Below are 17715 nucleotides of genomic sequence, written 5' to 3'. Positions count from 1 at the left end.
CTTTTTATTAAAACATTACTGTTAATTACTGTGTTAAGTGAAGTGTTGAAATTACGTAATTTGTCCAGGTTAAAACAAGATGTTCCATCTATTCCATCGCTGATTGATTATTATGCCTGAGTTGTTCTGACCGCTGTGTGTACGCCACTGCCCCCTGCTGGTTCAAACTGTTTTTACACTTCCAGTCTCTTCCTGGGGCGACGTGAGGTGAAGACGGCTCCAGACATTTATTATAGACAGTTATTTATATTATATACCTTTATATACAGTCTATGATTTAACGTATTCATTTATAAACAACCAGAGTCCACACACACTGCACGATGATGGAGGACAGAGCTGGAGATGCGTCACCACCACTGGTAAAAGTTCTTCTTTCTACTTTTAGCCTTGAAAGTATTTATCATAATAATACACATAATAACACACTCTGTCAATACAAGAACACAGAATTTATTAAGACTCATACACAAACTCTGATTATGTAATAATATGTGCGTGTTTGTGTGTGTGTGTGTGAGGGGGTGTGGTCCAGGTATTACTCATGTTGTAGGGACCTAAATCTGTCTTCACTGTCACATTATGGGGACTTGTCTTGCTTGTAATAATCATGATCAACTTTATGTTCAAAACAAAGTTACAAAGTTAAAACAAGATAAAGATGGCAGGACAGAGGCAAATAACATCAATCAATTAAAATCAAATAAGCCCCCCCGATCAACAGTGAACTAAATTAATTAAAATAATTAATAAAAAGCTTTCCTAAAAAGATGAGTTTTGAGAAGTGATTTAAAATGGGGACAAAAAGCAAGTCTCTATAGAATAAATCATTAAATTTAAAGGGGAAGGCATGTTTAGATTAGATTAGGTTAGGTTTAGACAAGTAGTAGCTATGGTTAAGGTTAGGTTTAGACAGTAGGTTAGGTTTAGGTAGTAACTATGGTTAAGGTTATGTTTAGGTTAGGTTTAGACAGTAGGTTAGGTTTAGGTAGTAACTATGGTTAGGTCAGGGGAAAGATGTGACTTGTGGTTGGGTTAGGGTTAGGCATGAATTGGTATGGTTCAGTGTGTGTCCACACCCTAACCAAATAAAGTCGGGCTTAATCTGATATGATCCAACCTATTGCACTCACATGATTCTCAGAAACGACTCGGCACGTACATTTGTTTGTGATGAATGTGCATCTATAATGAATGTGTCACATTGTTGCTTAAAACTGGAAACTCTGTTAATTAATCTGTAGGTTAGGGTTAGGGTTATTAGGGCTAACCCTAACCCTAATAAATAAACATGTGAATCTGAGGAAACCATGTCACAGTGCATCAGCAGTGTCTCGGCAGAGGGCTCCAAAGTCCAAGGAAACAATTTGACCTTTATTTTGAATTACGTGCATGGTGAGATATTTATTGATGTGATTAAAAGTGAACTAATAAGATCAGCATGTGAGTGATTCACTGGCGACAGTTTAGTTTACAATCAATAAAAGTAACAGGTTGTTTATGTATTAACATTAAAGTTTGTGACAATTGTTACAGGACCCTGAACATGGCCGACAAGTTCCACCCTCCAATGACACGCCTCCTCCTGGTACACACACACACACACACACAAGCAGCATGTTCTATAAAAACATGTTATTATAAATATGTTTTTTAGTTTTATCACAAAAACAACAATTATTGTTTCAATTAAACGTTTTAATAGATGCCTATTTTATTAAATGTGTTTTCCTCAGTGTTGATGCAGTTTTTAAATAGTCACTTAAAGCTCTATTTTTAAATGAGATTCTGAATTCACGTGTTATTTCTTGTGTGTTTCTATTGTAAAATGAACAGATGAACTTCAGACCAGAGAGGACTTATTAATATGTGAGTCAAATGAGATCACCCCTGAGGTTAAATACTGTCTTGTACGATGTGTATGAATGAAGGACACGTCATGTGACCCATGCTTCTTGCTCGTCTCTCCAGATTACCGTCACCTGAGCCTGGACCCGAACACAGCGTACAGAGAGCTGGTTCTGTCTGAGAGCAACAGAAAGGCAGAGCTCACAGACTTGGTCCAGTCGTACCCTGAACACCCAGACAGGTTCTCCCACCTCTTCCAGGTGCTGTGCACAGAGGGCCTGTCAGGACGCTGTTACTGGGAGGTGGAGTTCGAAGGGTCGGTTGAAGTAGCAGTGGCGTACAGAGGCCTTGGAAGATCAGATTATTATCACGAGTGTGCGTTTGGCTGCAACGACAAGTCCTGGAGTTTAGACTTAAACACGAACAACGAGTGTTTCAGACACAACGACGAGGAGACCCCAGTGCCGGAGTCCCAGTCCTCCACAGTCGGTGTGTACCTGGATTATAAAGCAGGTACTCTGACCTACTACTGCGTCTGTGACACGACGCTGCAGCTGATGCACAGAGTCGAGACCACGTTCACTGAGCCGCTCTACCCCGGGCTGTGGGTCGCACGCACCGCCCGGCTGTGTGACCTGGAGTGAAGGTCCAGCCAACAAGTGGGACGTCTCTCTCATGTCAGCAAATTGTGGTTCTCTGATGACAGTGTACAGCAGTGGGGATTGGGATGTTGATTTCAGCAGGAGTGTGACACAACACATCAAGGCTGCTCAGAGATAATGCAAAGATTGATTTAGAAATCAAAAAAACTAATGATGATAATGTATCCATGACCGTACGAGAAATGAAATACTGAAATATCCGAACAACTATTGGATGGATCGCCAAGACATTTTAACATAGATAATATTTAATTTAGTGTATTTTATTTGAGAAGTTTCATATTTGCTATAGTAAAAACCCGATTTAATAGAATTATAACGGATTCAGGATTTATCTGATTGTAATTCAGATATTACCTAATAAAAATGTCACTGGTCACTTTGTTTAAAAAGTATATATATACACATGTATATATTTTTTATATATGTGTTTTGATGCAAAACCAAAAACTTAAACTTAAAATGTATAAAAGCCTCTATGTGGTAACATATGATATGAATAAATCACACTTGAAATCATTGCAGAATGTCTGACTTTCTGTGTCCTGCAGGAATAACAAGTACAAGACAATGTGAGTATGTGTTATATGCACAAATATAATGATAGTACACAGACCACAATTGAAAATGCGTTAATATGGAGGTTTATTACAACATTAAAGTTTCAGAACAATTACATCACTTGAGTTATATTTTTTGACACTTGCCTTCAAAATAGCAGGGATGATTTTTAACTGAGAAGCCCGAGTTGAGGCCCTTGTGGCATCAAGTGTGAAGAGTTGTTGGACGAGAGACTTAAAATCCCTCCCAGCTCCAGAGCATCGATCCGGAGCCGACCCTGACTTTTGAAGTAAGTTTCCCTTTAAAAACCATCATTACTGAGTAAATGTAAACAAGCATTGATAACGGTACAGATGAGAAACACTCACTTTCATTTGTTAATTTATATTCCTACCGAAAACAAAAACAAAAAATCAGTCTGAACACCTTCAGCTGTTGAGCACCAATCACAGTGAAGCCTTCTGCTGATGTCACAGAGGTGATAAATGCGGTGGTTGGGCCACGTGGCTCTGAAACAGGGTGATTCGATCCAGCAGCGTTAGTGGGATGTCTCTGATGACTGAAGGCAGGTCTTCATGTTGTAGAGGGTAGATGACCACGCTCAGTGCTGAGCGCTCGGCTGAAAATCTGACAGAGCGACAAACACACGAGAAGGCAAAATGAAAGGTTCATCTCACAATTAAATGGCGGATGTTCAATATGTGTACACACACTCACACACTCACTGACCTCTCCAGCAGCGCTTTCTGCAGCGTGCGACAAGCCACCAAGGTGCCGCCCATGAACATGTGACACATGACGACGTGACAGCATCCCTCCATGAAGGTTTCTGTGGCCGACGGGTCGAAGGTGCCGCTGCGCGAGATAAGGCAGAGACGGCGCAGACGAGAGCAGGAGGACAGGGCCTCAAAGAACGACGCGTTGGCGTTCAGGTGCGGCTGCTCTAACCTGAGGAACAGACACACACAATCTTCAAGACTAAAAAAACTAAAAAAATATGTGAACTCCTTCCAATAAATTTAATTAGAGTAAGTGTTTTACTGCCCCAGAACATTTAATAACAAAAACTCTACATCAAACTATAAGATTATTAATATTTATTTAATAATACTAACTATCTATCTGATGGTGAGTGTTTATTATTGCAGAAAATGACAAAGACGTGTTCTCACCTGAGTTCCTGCAGCTGTGTGCACTGTTTAAGTGTGTCCAGCAAGGCTGGGGTGTAGTTCATGGTTTTTAATGATCCCATGTTGGCGAGGGATAAAACCTGCAGTTCTTTGCACTGCCTGACCAGCTGGACCAACCCCGTGCCCCGCAGGACCCCAGGAAGCCCAGCGAGAGTCAGACGACGCAATCGAAGCAGAGCCTCAAGTGCAGCTAAATGTGCATCACCGACTCCTCGAGCCCACGCACACATTCCACGGGGCTCAACGCTGGCACGAGCGCAGGGCTCGAGCCGAGGCAGCGTGGAGACAAATCCTGGGCCGATGAGCTCTAAGGTCTCTAAAAAAGGGCAGCCAGCTAGGAGCTGAGCGAGCCCTGAGGTGGTGTCCCCCGACAGAGACGACTCTGAATCAGCCTTGTGGTTCTGGATCCCCACACGAGGAACTTTCTTCAGCCCCAGGAACAACGGAGAGGGAGATGTGTTATTTGTAGAGATGTGATGCGAGTTTAAGCCGTCTGACAGAGCGCAGGCCGGCAGAGTGAGAGAGCGCAGGTGTCTGAATTTGGCCAAGCTGCCACACAGGTGTGTTTCCCCAGCCGGCGCAGAGGAGTGTTCATGATGGTAGTGTGTGTGCATCAGGTTCAGTTGTTTAATGTTTGAACAGCCAACCGCCAGCCGGCTCATTGTCCCAGGGACCAGGTGATCTTCAACATTCCTGCACTCTGAGTACAGGACCTGGTTGATCCCGCTGAGGTTCAGGCTGGTGAGCAGCTTGGCGTCTCGGACTCCTCCCTCCAGCAGCGACTGGAACACCTGTGGCCACAGAGACGGGCAGCGGCTGAAGCTGAGGTGCTTGGGGCTGTTTCCTTCCAGGGCTCTCTTTAGAGACAAGGAGTCCAGCCAGGAGCGAGGGAGCTGCAGGGCCTCCAGCTCCCCTCGCTGACCCAGACTCTGGGCCAGTGAGGGGGCAGCGGGCCAGTGAGCGGGGTTCGGGCCGGGAATCGAGACGAGGAAAACTCTGAGACGCTTTGGAACATGAACGCTGAACACTGCCAGGTAGAGGAGGAGCAAGGTCTGGTTTACCTGTGGACAGTAACACATAGTTACAGACTCTACTCACAGCAGTAGATATTACAGGTGTGTACGTATAGGAACAGACTGACCTCTCCTGGAGCCAAACGTGCAGTGAACTCCTCCAGCTGCTGGTAATGCGGCACACTGCTCTGACCCACCATCAACTGGCAGCAAACACCGACGCCCTCTCTGGTTACATCTGAGATGTCAAACTGCAGCATCAGCCTAAAATACACAGACAGATTTTGGTGATGCCTCGACCTTTCATCTGGCGCCATCATTAAAGCAACACGGTGTCATTTTTACTTAGCAACAGCGGAGTCCCACTCACTGAGCTGAAACACAAGTGAATGGTGGATATTACCCATGATCCCCAGCTTCCTGAGCCAGAGGAGCTGCCACTGTAACAAATACACCAAACTCTGTTAAGACTTATTCCTATTTTGAAAGTTTTCTGGCTGAATATTGGCGATAAACGCTGGTTTTTAATGACTTCTAAGTGTTTAAATTGATCAACAGTCAAGTATTATAATTGAACTTGAAGATGCGACTATCGGTCAGTTCCACACTTCTAACTGGAGATTGTACCCACTCACCAAAGTTAGATAGAGCAAGGAAAGACGTTCAGGGTGAGGAGTGGGAAGGAAGGCGGCACCATTTTCCTAATTCCAAGTCAGTGAACCTTCAAACTCATTTAGAAGCTGAAGGTTAAAAAGTTGCAAAGTGTGGCTTAAAAGGTACATTGGGGATGAGCTGTAATAACTTTGGGAATTCCTTAAGTACCATCAGTGAGAATTTTACTTTCCCCAATACCTACATGAAACTAATGACAGCCACACAATCCTCATCTGTACTTTATATTAAGAGCAACCACGTAGAGCATAAACGCTTCTGCTGGTTTTCTGATAATTACATCAAAACTGATTAAAGTAAATATTTTGTGTTCCCTGTTTTGAAATCTCGGCGATCTGACGGATCCTTACTTGCGGAGTTGGGCGCAGCACGGCACCACGCCATAACTCGGAGTCAACAGTGTCTGTCTGAGCTCCGACAGGCGGCTCAGCGAACCCACGGCCTCAGAGCTGAGCTGAGCGGAGTTGAAGCCGGCTGTCACGTCGAAAGCCAGCGATCTGAGCGAAGAGAGGGAGGAGAGGAGGCGGGACAGACGAATGGAAGTGAGGCGGCAGCCAGTGACATCGAGGTGAGTCACCGCCCTGCAGCGGGCAAGTTGATCCAAGGTAGAGCCGGACAGCCAGTAGCAGCCATTCAGGCTCAGAGACTGGACGTGATTGGCCAGCTGCTTCAGTATTTTCCGAACCAATTGATCATCAGCCTGAAGGAGAAGCAATAACAAAATGTTTGTTAAAGAACATTGTTTTGAATATACAAAACGTTCCACACATTCAAATGAACTTCGAGATTCGCAGGTAATTTGTGGTAGAGATCCTGAAACATTCCTGATCAGTGCACAGAATAATAAAGAGCTGTGTTGCGAAGTCTTACCAGATACTCCTCAGACAGGCTGACGTGTGTGAGCAGGGTCTTATCGTGGCACAGCATCTGTAGCTTGTGGCAGACGTTTGCCACGTTGAGCAGCAGGTCACACACAGTCACATGGCGGAGGATGCACAGCAGGATCTCATCGCTCAGGTCGGACATTCCCACTGAGGTGGAAGACATGGTGTCCTCATCGCACACCGCCTGAGATGAACAGAAAGGGAGAAATTACCACTATGGCAAAATGCAACAGGTCGTTCACGAATCATTAACTCAATTAAGACTGTAAATTGTGGTCAAGTCAACAAAAACACATGTAAAGTGTTGTACAATAAAACACATGAATGTAATTACAAGAACAAATCAAAGTAAAGTTGGAATAAAAGTCTGAGAAGTGAATAAAAACAAGTTATGGATACTCCAAAGCCCGAGAAAGCATGTGGGTCTTCAATTTACCATTAATATATCAAGGGAAACACTTAATTGTGAAAGTTATTCAGTTTACTTTACTGCAGCTACAGCAAATGCACAATCGCTTTTACCCCTCAGCCGAGACCAAGGGACGGCAGGTCGGAGTATCTGAGAGATCTGGGCGTGGAAAAGGGAAAGAAAAACTCGGAGATGGGGGTTGGGGGGGTGAGATGCTGTCTCTCTTCCTCCCATATACTTTGGCAACATGAACATTTAATATATATATATATATATATATATATATAAAGTATATTTATATAAAGTATATTTATATAAATATGATGTTAAAAAATGGGGCATCCTATTAAATCTCAGGCCTTTTTCACAGATGATGATATTTTGACAATAGTAAAAGCCCACATGTAAATGGCAATACTGGATTTATTAAAGGAAAGGTTTGCATCAATGTTAATGTTAATTGTCAAGTTTATAAAAATGCGAATTAGCTAAAACAGAATTTAATGTATCATGACACTGGAGATATTGTCATAACAGATTGTTTTATCCATATTGGCCTTTCTTATATTACACAGAGCTTATTTATTAATAATATACACGAAGCAATCAGTGAAGTATTTTCATTAGGTATAAGTTATTACCATGCTACAGTTTATATCATAGTAAGTCTCTCAGTGTCAAAACTGTGTGGAAGTGCAGCTCAAGTTGTGGAAATTGATTAAAATAGAAATTAATCAAATATTAAATTCTTACTTCTTTCCTTTCTAAGTAAAATCGTAAAGAATATTTGCTGTATTTTATTCACACATGTGAAGTGAGTGTCACTGGATTTTGAACGTGTCGTCAACACGAAGCACTGAAGACGTCTCTCTGGACTCAGGGAAATTATAACGGGGCACTTTTCTACTTTCAGGCTTTTTTTATCGACAATTAAAGGAAACAATTATCAGGCGGATGAATCTCTGATGGTTAAACAGTAGCTGCAGCTCCTGCAGACAGGAACACACACGTGAGATGATCACGTTGTAGTGAATGTCCTGAGGATGAAGCTGCTTGGATCCTGACTCGAGACACTTAGCAGACATGTGTGGAGCCACTTTCACTCTGATCAGCTGCTAAAGTGTCCCCTTGTCAACAAAAGACGTGTCTTTGTGTTTATCAGCAGGTTAACTTGTGTGTGACGTGTGAATAGTGACACTAAACCCCCACCCCGCCCTCCCTGACTTAAGAAGTCCCCAGTTTAATGGAAGTAAAGTCTGGACTAGCATTGACATGATTAGCTAACAGTTGCCAGCAGCACCGACAAGAACACGGTGTCGTGTGGTGGAGCTCAGTCTGTCCAACCAACCTGAACGATCTGTCGGTCCATGTCCTCGGAGACACTTGTCAATGTCCCACTCATGATTCACACGAAGTTAAAGGTTCATGCAAACACACAGAGCTCATGTTTCCACCGGGCTGCAGCACGGCGGAACGACTTTTCACAGCACGGACAGGGTTCGCTGCTGCACGGCGGCGGAGGGTTTTACAGCGACGGACACATTTCCTGTCGGTCCGTTCCGATTAATTTTTTATTTTTTATTAATACTCAATAAAAAGGGAAATTTAATAAATTACAGGCTTCTCAGAATAAAAAATAATGAAAAATATCTAAATGTAATATGGTTTTCATGTTGCTCCAAGATTTGTGGTTTTAATATACATGTAATATATTTATAAGGTCAGTAAAAATCTAATAAAAATGTTAAAGCTTTTAAAATAAATTTTAATTTCATGTGAGGGCATTGGCAGGAGTCAAGCTTTAAGGGACAAAATATAGAAACTTTATTCATTAGAAATGTATTTTAAAAGTCATCTGACACTCTGCACTTTATATTCCATACCCTCTCATGTATACATTTTTTTAAATTGGCTAATATAAGGTTAATTCCACAAGTCTTTAAAAAGTCTCTTATTATTTTTTGTAGTATTGAAATCTAATTTATTTACAAACAATATATTTTATACACTATAAATAAAGTTGCAATATCACAAGAATAAAGTTGTGTCAGTGGTAAATTAGTTTTAATGAAAACCAGATTGATATCTATATTTTTTTTATTTTACAACCCTATATGTTGTACTTGTACAAGTAGTTATTCATTCACAATCAATAATTCATAATGAATAATTTATCCTCATTAATTTAGTTGTGTACATGATGGTACTATAATTAAACATTTTATAGTCTGTCTTTAGAGTACAACACAAGGTGGCAGTAAAGCTTGCCCTGGCCTGGGTGTCCAAGTGTTGATACACTTATGTTAAACGTTGTCTTTCACATGAATGTAAATGTTACATCTATTGCATTTCTCTCCATCCTATAAGAAGAATCCCTCACATGAGACTCTCTGGTTTTCTACTTTTTTCCTTTTAAAATGTTGTTCTGTGGTTGTTTTTCCTCGCCCATGTTAAGGGTTAAGTTCAGAGGATGTCCCACCTTGTTAAGCCTCAAGGGAATTTTAATTTGTGAATATGGGCTCTACAAATAACTGTGATTAGTCAGTTAATAATTTTCTTTGACTCTTTGAATTAAAACTTTTTTTTTTAAACATTTAAAACTACTACTGCAGTAGTATCTTGAGGGTAGAGATAGATCAACTTTGTCCATCCAAATGACATAAATTCTCTTTGACATGCTCAAAACATAATTCACAATTGACAACACAGTACATATTTAAAAATATGGCTCAGGAATGCTCACAAGTTAAATTTAAAACACATCTAAACCAACTTCTAAAATAGACACATAAGGAGCTGTTAGAAACAGCAACTGTCAAAAACAGGTTGAAGTGCAGTGTCCATTTTAAATTGTTGAGTGGTTATTGCAGAGGGAATGAAAGATTTGTGGCAGATGTTTTTCAGGGCCAGTGGGACTTGGTAACATCTGCCTGATGGCAGTAACTGGAAGGACTGGTGGAGGGGGAGAGATGGGTCCAGGATGGCTTTCCTGATCACTGAGTGCACAGTTCAGATAGGGCTGTTTGGGGTGAACCAGGTATTTTGCTGGCCTGATTTATATAGGTGAGTTTTGTTTGGTAGTGAGGGCATTGTACTAAGATGAGATGTTGAAGGTCAGGATGGGTAAAATATACCAGGGTTAAAATGTCCTGGCTGACATTGAAAGTTATGGGTTCATTACATTTTGAAATCAAGGAATTTATGGAATTCTGTAGTAGTTCAAATACTCTGATGCCTTTAATATTTAAATGATAGATTTAAATAAGAAAACGACTTAGTGCATTTTGACGTGACATACGCAGCTGTCCTTGTATTTCCCTTGGCTCTCTTTACAGTTGTCCTCATCTTGACAGTGAGCCAGCAGGCACAATACAGGGTCTGAAACTCTACTGGAGTTCAGCCATCAGTGACATCACCTACTGTGATGTCATTTCTTCCATGAAAGCCCCATTGTTATGGTTGTAAGACAAAACTGCCATTAATACCCAGAAAAACATAATAGAAAATAATTTGATATAGAGTCTATGGGCCGACCCTTGATTATAACATCCGTGCAGTTACATGGGACAATAAAGTTAATTTAATTCATGAGTAGTGACGTGAAGAAGACCAAGTAGACAGACTGGAATCTCAGACATGTGCGCTTTATTGGGTTGTTGTGAACACCAAGAGGCTTGGAGCCCCATGCACAAACCTTACACCTCCATACAAGGCAGAAGCTTTGTCTTTTGCATAATGACAAACACAAACTGGACCAAGTATTGTTTAAGGCTGAAAGTACAAAAATCAAAACAAGTTTCAGATTATATAATTTACATATTAAGCAATACTACAGGCCTTCTGGGCAGCGGCCCCAACCAGAGAATAAACCTTCATAGAGGCAAATAAGATGGTGAACACAGACATCTGGAATGACCTACACAAACACAACAATGAACATCATGTTCCTCACACATTCACACCGCCTGGGACGCTCTGTACTTCCAGCAGAGTTTCTCCCCATCAGGGGGCATGGTGCCATAGCCATAGTGATGAGGGAAATGGAAGAGGTGTCTTGGGCTCAGCATACACCAGTGTGTTGGTGTAGGCATGTATGCAGAGCCCGTCGTTTGGGTTTGTAGCAGTGTGTTTTGGGGAGGAGTGGGGGGGACTGTCTGTTTAGAAGCACTTCCTGTGGACAATGCTGGGGCCGGACTCATCATACTCCTGCTTGCTGATCCACATCTGCTGGAAGGTGGACAGAGAGGCCAGGATGGAGCCTCCGATCCAGACAGAGTACTTCCTCTCTGGGGGAGCAATGATCTGCAGGGAAGAAAATATAAATAGGTTAGACATACCATAATTGTACTTCCTGTAAGTATTTAAGTCTACAATTAAATACGGTAAAAAAGGGAAAGCAAGACATTGAATACTGCATTTACACAGTTTGTCCACTAAGGGGCAGTAGAGCGTAAAGAGCCTTCAGCATCATTGCCTCGGGGGATGTGCACCAGCAACGAGTTTTACCTTGATCTTCATGGTGGTGGGAGCCAAGGAGGTGATTTCCTTCTGCATGCGGTCAGCAATGCCAGGGTACATGGTGGTTCCTCCAGACATCACAGTGTTGGCGTACAGGTCCTTACGGATGTCCACATCACACTTCATGATGCTGTTGAAGGTAGTTTCATGGATACCGCAAGATTCCATTCCTATGAAAAGAAGGCGTTCAGTCAAACGGAGGTAAATGTATGGTGTCAGCGTTTGAAATTCAAGTCTCATCTACTGTAAGTGGCATTGTCATGATGTTAATTACCAAGGAATGACGGCTGGAAGAGGGCCTCGGGACAACGGAACCGCTCGTTTCCAATGGTGATGACCTGTCCGTCGGGCAGCTCGTAGCTCTTCTCCAGGGATGAAGAGGAGGCAGCAGTTCCCATTTCCTGCTCAAAGTCCAGAGCAACGTAACACAGCTTCTCTTTGATGTCACGCACAATCTCACGCTCGGCTGAGAGAGAAGAAAAAGATAATCATCATCATGATTTGTTTCTTTAGCTTTAAATATCAGCTTGCTTTGAAAGCATTGTGTGCGCTGCTCACCTGTGGTGGTGAAGCTGTAGCCCCTCTCCGTCAGGATCTTCATGAGGTAGTCTGTCAGGTCCCTGCCAGCGAGGTCCAACCTGAGGATGGCGTGGGGCAGGGCGTAGCCCTCGTAGATGGGCACTGTGTGGGTGACACCATCTCCAGAGTCCATGACGATACCAGTGGTACGACCGGAGGCGTACAGGGACAGCACAGCCTGGATGGCCACGTACATGGCAGGAGTGTTGAAGGTCTCAAACATGATCTGGAGGAGAGGGAGAAAGGAAAAAAGGATGAGTCAATGAACTGAGTAAAAGTAAACTGGTATTGGTTAGTGTAGTCAGATCAAGGGCACAGAACAGGAGCCGTTGGGTTTTGAATATTAACACCACTCATAACCCGTTAGTTTGATCATGTTAACTGTACAAGATGGAGTGCCACAACCCGCTCTACCATCTGTTGCATCATGCAGTCACCAGAGTGTGGTTAGATGATTATCATATATTTCAACACAAGCCCTAATCTGAAACACAGCAGTGACCATGCTGCAGATTGTCATTCCTGAAGCAGAGAGATAAAGACCTGAAGCATCCGCAGATGTGAAAAGATCAGCACAGGAAGGAAGAAACCTGGAGATTGAAGGAGCAGCAAGGAAGGAAATGGATTGAGAAGAAGAAGAAGAAACTGCTGGGCGACAACATGGTTTCCCATTGTTCGGCCCTGCAGCTGAGCTGAGTGCATCAAGCCAATGTTACCTGGGTCATCTTTTCCCTGTTGGCTTTGGGGTTCAGGGGGGCCTCTGTGAGCAGGACTGGGTGCTCCTCTGGGGCAACTCTCAGCTCGTTGTAGAAGGTGTGATGCCAGATCTTCTCCATGTCGTCCCAGTTGGTGACGATACCGTGCTCAATGGGGTACTTCAGGGTCAGGATTCCCCTTTTGCTCTGTGCCTCATCACCAACATAGCTGTCTTTCTGGCCCATTCCAACCATCACACCCTGGGAAGCAAAGAAGAGTGTGAGTACGTACAAAATTGTAGGTTATTCAAGGTTTTGGATTTGTATTGTGTTCAGGGGAAGCTGTGTACCTGATGCCTGGGACGGCCAACAATGGAGGGGAACACGGCGCGGGGAGCGTCGTCTCCTGCAAAGCCAGCTTTGCACATACCGGAGCCATTGTCCACGACGAGGGCGGCGATTTCTTCTTCCATTTTCTGAACAGAGGAGGAGGAGGAGGGAGACAGAGGAGGGGATTGTTAAACACTGATGCTCTGTGACAGTGACGCCTCACATCTGGCAAACCGGTTTGAACCCCTGCCGTTGGGGGGAGTGGACGCTGGATGTCGCAGTGGCGCAGGCTCCAGCTCGGATCCAGAGCCGAGAGACAAAAGGCTGATTCTCCCTCGGTCTGGTCATGGCCATATAAGGAAAAACAAGGGGCAGCTGGAGAGGCGGTGGCCCCCCCAGTGAAACCGCCCCGTGTCCTAACACCGACCGCCCGGCCACTCCCTTTCACGACCGACCGACCAACCACTGACGGTTGCGATGAATGAACTTCCATCAGAAACAGTCATGTCGTTACCATAAGGGTTATTTGGTTAGAGAGGTTTGACTGACATTCTCGTTTTATGCCAATGTCACCATAACCTCTTGTTACGCTTCCACCTACCGTTTAAGTGGTTTTAACTTTAATCCGACTAATCTCCCTTCATCCTTCTCTCTCTCTCCCTGTGTGTGTGTGTGTGTGTGTGTAGCCCGTGCCAGAGCATCTTCTTACACGGGTCAGTGTGATCTGTTCTGCGGTGACAGCTCGGGAGCACCCGGGTTAAACCCGCACCAGCCCCCGGTTCAAACACACAATCACACCGCGAACCCTTTAAACTAATAAAGAAACGGTGGAGCGACGGAGCAGGAACACAACAACATGAATGAATGAACGAGGTGGATTTTAAAAGTTGACGAGTCGCACAGAAAACGCATCATAACTTCTCGGCATGAATGAACGCAGCTCAAACAAGCACATTTAAACTACACATTAATCAGAGCAGCCTCCGTGTCGGTGTGTGCGGGGGTCTTACCTGTGTGCGGGTTGGTTTGCGGGTTCTGGAGCAGGTCTGTGCGGGAAAGCGCTAAAAGATGCGGCTCCGTGTAATGTCTGATCTCGACTGCGACGGAGGCCGAGGAGCCGCTTCGCTTTATCAGCGCTCGTGCTGCAGCCCCGCGCCATAAAAGGAGAACTTTCCGCACGGCGGCCTCCCATTGGTCCCGCCGCGTCCGCTGGGCGTGGCGTAAATGCGGATGACGACCGCCCTGCGCGCCGACGGGACGGGCTGGCGTGAAAAGTAGAGCCTCTACTTTACTATCAAACACCGATCGATACGGGGCGTGTTCGGTGATCGATCGATTCTTTCTGTTTGTTCGCGATTAATTCGATTACTAATGGCGACTAAGTGTGTGTGTGACACATGTGGGCGAGGCGAGCAGAACTCAGAACACAACATGGCCCTTGAGCAAGAATAAATATGTCTGTAAGAAGTCTGTGGTTTTCTGGTTGAGCTGATACTAATTCACTGGTATTAGTTTTAATCCCTGACACCATACTGGGAAGGAGCCTCCATTTTTTTATTCTATTTGTCCAATGTCTTTGATTTTGAAATGACACTGTGGTATTTAACTTAGTGCCTTTGATGTTTTGGTTTTGCTGTTTTAAAGGTGTCCTATGCAAATAATAAAGTTATTGTTTTTTATTTGTATTTGATACGATAAGCCCACGCTAATTTCTTCTGGTCTTCTTTCTGTGCATTGGACGATGATCAAAGTGCACAACAGGGACAAACATGTCCACTGTTCATGGAGGAAGGGGATTCAGAAAATCAACTGGTTCAAGACTCAACCCCTCGTCATGCATTTGCTGCAAGGTGCAAATTCATTTATTCATCACAGACACTTTTGGCAGGTGAAGCCAGGACATGGGGTGATAATCTCAGGGGCACTGACAGCAGCGTTAACACCTCAACTGACACCTCTGCCCTTGGCGCACACACACACACACACACACACACACTTACACACACACAGAGCGCGTTGACAGTGACATGTGTGGTCAAGCTGAGATATGTTTACAGCAAACATTTGAGTGGGTGTGAATCTCTTATCTCTCATCACCTATCTGATTATGTTAAAGTGAGTGAGTGGGGGGGTCAGATTAACCTCACTTGACCTGTAACAAAAAGGTGTGTCACAACTTCCTCACACTTCTAATTGGTGTCGAAATAAAACTGAGGCCTGTTGTGACAGCGTTGTACCCAAATGTGACTCATCTACCTGATACATCATCATATACGTACGCGCCTGCCCACACCCACATATGCCACACAACTCCACGCACAGAATCTCTCCAACCTGAGAAATTTGTTAAGATGTTTCCGTTAACCCTTAAGGACGCGCACTTCTTCGGGAGACTCTCGGTGCAAAGCCAACGTTAGAATTTGGCCGGAGACTCAGAGGGTGGGTCGGGGCGCTGCTTCGACTCAATAAGGGCACCGGACAAAGAATCATAAACTTACACCAGGAATTCTCACTGGCTCTACGTGCTCCTAATAAGGATATATGTGGGAGCTGGATCGCCAAAAAGAGACAGGAAGTCGGCTTCCCGGAGCCTCAATAGTGCAGGTGCACGCAGGAAGTGACCACACAGACCTATGGTGCACATGCACATATGTCCTTAGGTGTGGAGCAGCTAAGGACAGCAGAGAAGAGGCTGATAAGACTGGCTTTTCAGACAGGCAGGATCGCACACACACACACACACACACACACGCACACACGCACACCAAGCAGGACAACCATCCCTTTAAGAGTTCCTTTGGATGACGTCCATATAAGGAGATATTGGAGCAAGTCACATGGGGGGAGAGAATGCACTGCTCAGGTCATGTGACCATTCTGAGGAAATGAATGAATCTCCCTTTTAAAGGGTGTGTGAGTGTGATGGGTGGGTGTGGGTGTGTCGGTGTGTGTGTGTGTGTTTACGGGAATTAATGTGCTTCTTTTTTTTTTTTGCATTCTTAACTCACACACAGATTTATGTTTAAATTAATTTATTCTTTCTTTTTTTTTCAAACTTTATTCTCACCAACTCCTCCCTGACAATAAGTCCCCATTGTTTCCTCTGCACACTCATACCATTGCTCAAGATGTTTCAAAACTTGTCAGCGTGCCTGAGTCATGCATGCATTACAACACACACACACACACACACATTCTCTCACACACTAACACACACACACACACACACACACACATTCTCTCTCTCACACACACACACACGCGCGAGCTCCCTCCCTGCATTGCTCACTAGCACAGTCAGAGAGAATCTCACAGGCCTGGCTCTCGGCTCTGACTCAGACCGTATATGGAAGAAGCTAGCAGGTAGCTTTAGTCCACTTTCCTCTCATCCATCTTCCTATCTCCAGCTCTCTCTCGTTCTCTTTCAATCACATTCACTTTGTTTCATTTATTTGCCACATTGCTCCTCGCCCCTGAATCAACATCTCCTCTCTTGGTTTTCCCAGGATAGGGACAGTTATAGGAGTGCAGTGTGAGGTCAGTGCACATATTTGCCCGTTTCGCTCCCTACCGGTCTTTCTCAGTCAGTTAAGGCATCGCATTCCTGTCGAGTTTCATACACAGACATCGAGAGGAGGTGTGGCGAGAGAGAGGAAGAGGGGAAGGAAGGATGATATGTGCAATGCTGTCGGTAATGTAATATTACAAGACAGTAATTTGTACAGAGGAAATCCTGTGTCAAAAAATATACCTCAATTCTCCAACCAATTGTCAGGTCTGTGCACAGTGTGCGATTCTGTGGATTATTCCCAGATACAGCTCTGACTGTCTGTAACCACATGACCCCCCCCTTGCCTCTCAGATCATTTGCTGTGACCGTTTCAGTCCAATATAAACACGCCCAAGCAGCATGTGGTTAAAAATGTGAGTTTTCCTGAACAATGATTAACCTGTTCGGGGGGTTTCAGGGGCGGACGACTTGCTTTTGGACATTCAATAAACTCTCATAAGTAGAATTTAACACTGGGCCCCTCTGTAAAACAGGGCCCATGAGTAACGTCCACTCAAATTGTGTACAAACAACAACCAGGGCCTCAGGGACTCCCGGGGGTCTGAGACCACTGGACAGTCGTCTGCTTTGCTTGTGATCTAGTTCTGACTGGAACTTCTCCGAGAAATTGTGGAGAGAACAAAAGACATTGATCCCACAGGCCTAAAGCTTGCATTATTCTCAGACAATTAAATTTGAATTGGTTTTCTTTATTACCTCTGCCAGGGAGATGATCTTTTCAACCCTGTCCATTTCTGTCGGTTGGTTTGCATGCTTGTTTGTTTTAAGCAAGATTAGGCAAAA

General features: G+C 44.1%; 3 protein-coding genes across 3 annotated transcripts; 1 reads left to right on the top strand and 2 right to left on the bottom strand.

Moving 5' to 3' along the window:
* Positions 1-51: 51 nt before the first annotated feature.
* LOC118122653 (stonustoxin subunit beta) lies at positions 52-3029 on the top strand. The gene is made up of 4 exons (XM_035179518.2): positions 52-362; positions 1537-1588; positions 1837-1869; positions 1972-3029. Exons 1-4 carry the CDS (start codon positions 324-326, stop codon positions 2490-2492), a joined length of 645 nt encoding a protein of 214 aa, XP_035035409.1. The 5' UTR covers positions 52-323; the 3' UTR covers positions 2493-3029.
* A 102-nt stretch (positions 3030-3131) lies between these two features.
* On the bottom strand, positions 3132-8736 carry fbxl18 (F-box and leucine-rich repeat protein 18). Its single transcript, XM_047337944.1, has 7 exons — positions 8588-8736; positions 6817-7014; positions 6297-6646; positions 5403-5538; positions 4244-5322; positions 3801-4019; positions 3132-3698 (listed from the first exon to the last, which is right to left on the bottom strand). Exons 1-7 carry the CDS (start codon positions 8639-8641, stop codon positions 3542-3544), a joined length of 2193 nt encoding a protein of 730 aa, XP_047193900.1. The 5' UTR covers positions 8642-8736; the 3' UTR covers positions 3132-3541.
* Positions 8737-10862: 2126 nt separating this feature from the next.
* On the bottom strand, positions 10863-14507 carry actb1 (actin, beta 1). The gene is made up of 7 exons (XM_035173131.2): positions 14372-14507; positions 13382-13507; positions 13053-13292; positions 12316-12562; positions 12032-12223; positions 11746-11927; positions 10863-11541 (listed from the first exon to the last, which is right to left on the bottom strand). The coding sequence occupies exons 2-7, from the start codon at positions 13502-13504 to the stop codon at positions 11398-11400; spliced, it is 1128 nt and encodes a 375-aa protein (XP_035029022.1). The 5' UTR covers positions 13505-13507; positions 14372-14507; the 3' UTR covers positions 10863-11397.
* Positions 14508-17715: the final 3208 nt, after the last annotated feature.

The sequence above is a fragment of the Hippoglossus stenolepis genome, chromosome 2 (genome assembly GCF_022539355.2).
Source record: "Hippoglossus stenolepis isolate QCI-W04-F060 chromosome 2, HSTE1.2, whole genome shotgun sequence".
Taxonomy (NCBI): Eukaryota; Metazoa; Chordata; class Actinopteri; order Pleuronectiformes; family Pleuronectidae; genus Hippoglossus; species Hippoglossus stenolepis.
Note: the sequence above shows the minus strand (reverse complement) of the source record. Positions and strands in the feature narration are given on the sequence as shown.

What these genes read in the sequence shown, in the direction of transcription:
- LOC118122653 (XM_035179518.2), top strand. Translation starts at nt 324, where the DNA reads ATGATGGAGGACAGAGCTGGAGATGCGTCACCACCACTG. An exon ending in GAGATGCGTCACCACCACTG is followed by an intron (nt 363 to 1,536) that starts GTAAAAGTTCTT and finishes CAATTGTTACAG; the next exon opens with GACCCTGAACATGGCCGACA. An exon ending in CAGAGAGGACTTATTAATAT is followed by an intron (nt 1,870 to 1,971) that starts GTGAGTCAAATG and finishes TCGTCTCTCCAG; the next exon opens with ATTACCGTCACCTGAGCCTG.
- fbxl18 (XM_047337944.1), bottom strand. Translation starts at nt 8,641, where the DNA reads ATGAGTGGGACATTGACAAGTGTCTCCGAGGACATGGACCGACAGATC. An exon ending in ACACAGCTGCAGGAACTCAG is followed by an intron (nt 4,020 to 4,243) that starts GTGAGAACACGT and finishes TCTGTTCCTCAG; the next exon opens with GTTAGAGCAGCCGCACCTGA. An exon ending in CAGAAAGCGCTGCTGGAGAG is followed by an intron (nt 3,699 to 3,800) that starts GTCAGTGAGTGT and finishes TCGCTCTGTCAG; the next exon opens with ATTTTCAGCCGAGCGCTCAG.
- actb1 (XM_035173131.2), bottom strand. Translation starts at nt 13,504, where the DNA reads ATGGAAGAAGAAATCGCCGCCCTCGTCGTGGACAATGGCTCCGGTATG. An exon ending in TTGGCCGTCCCAGGCATCAG is followed by an intron (nt 13,293 to 13,381) that starts GTACACAGCTTC and finishes TTTGCTTCCCAG; the next exon opens with GGTGTGATGGTTGGAATGGG. An exon ending in ACAGGGAAAAGATGACCCAG is followed by an intron (nt 12,563 to 13,052) that starts GTAACATTGGCT and finishes CCTCTCCTCCAG; the next exon opens with ATCATGTTTGAGACCTTCAA.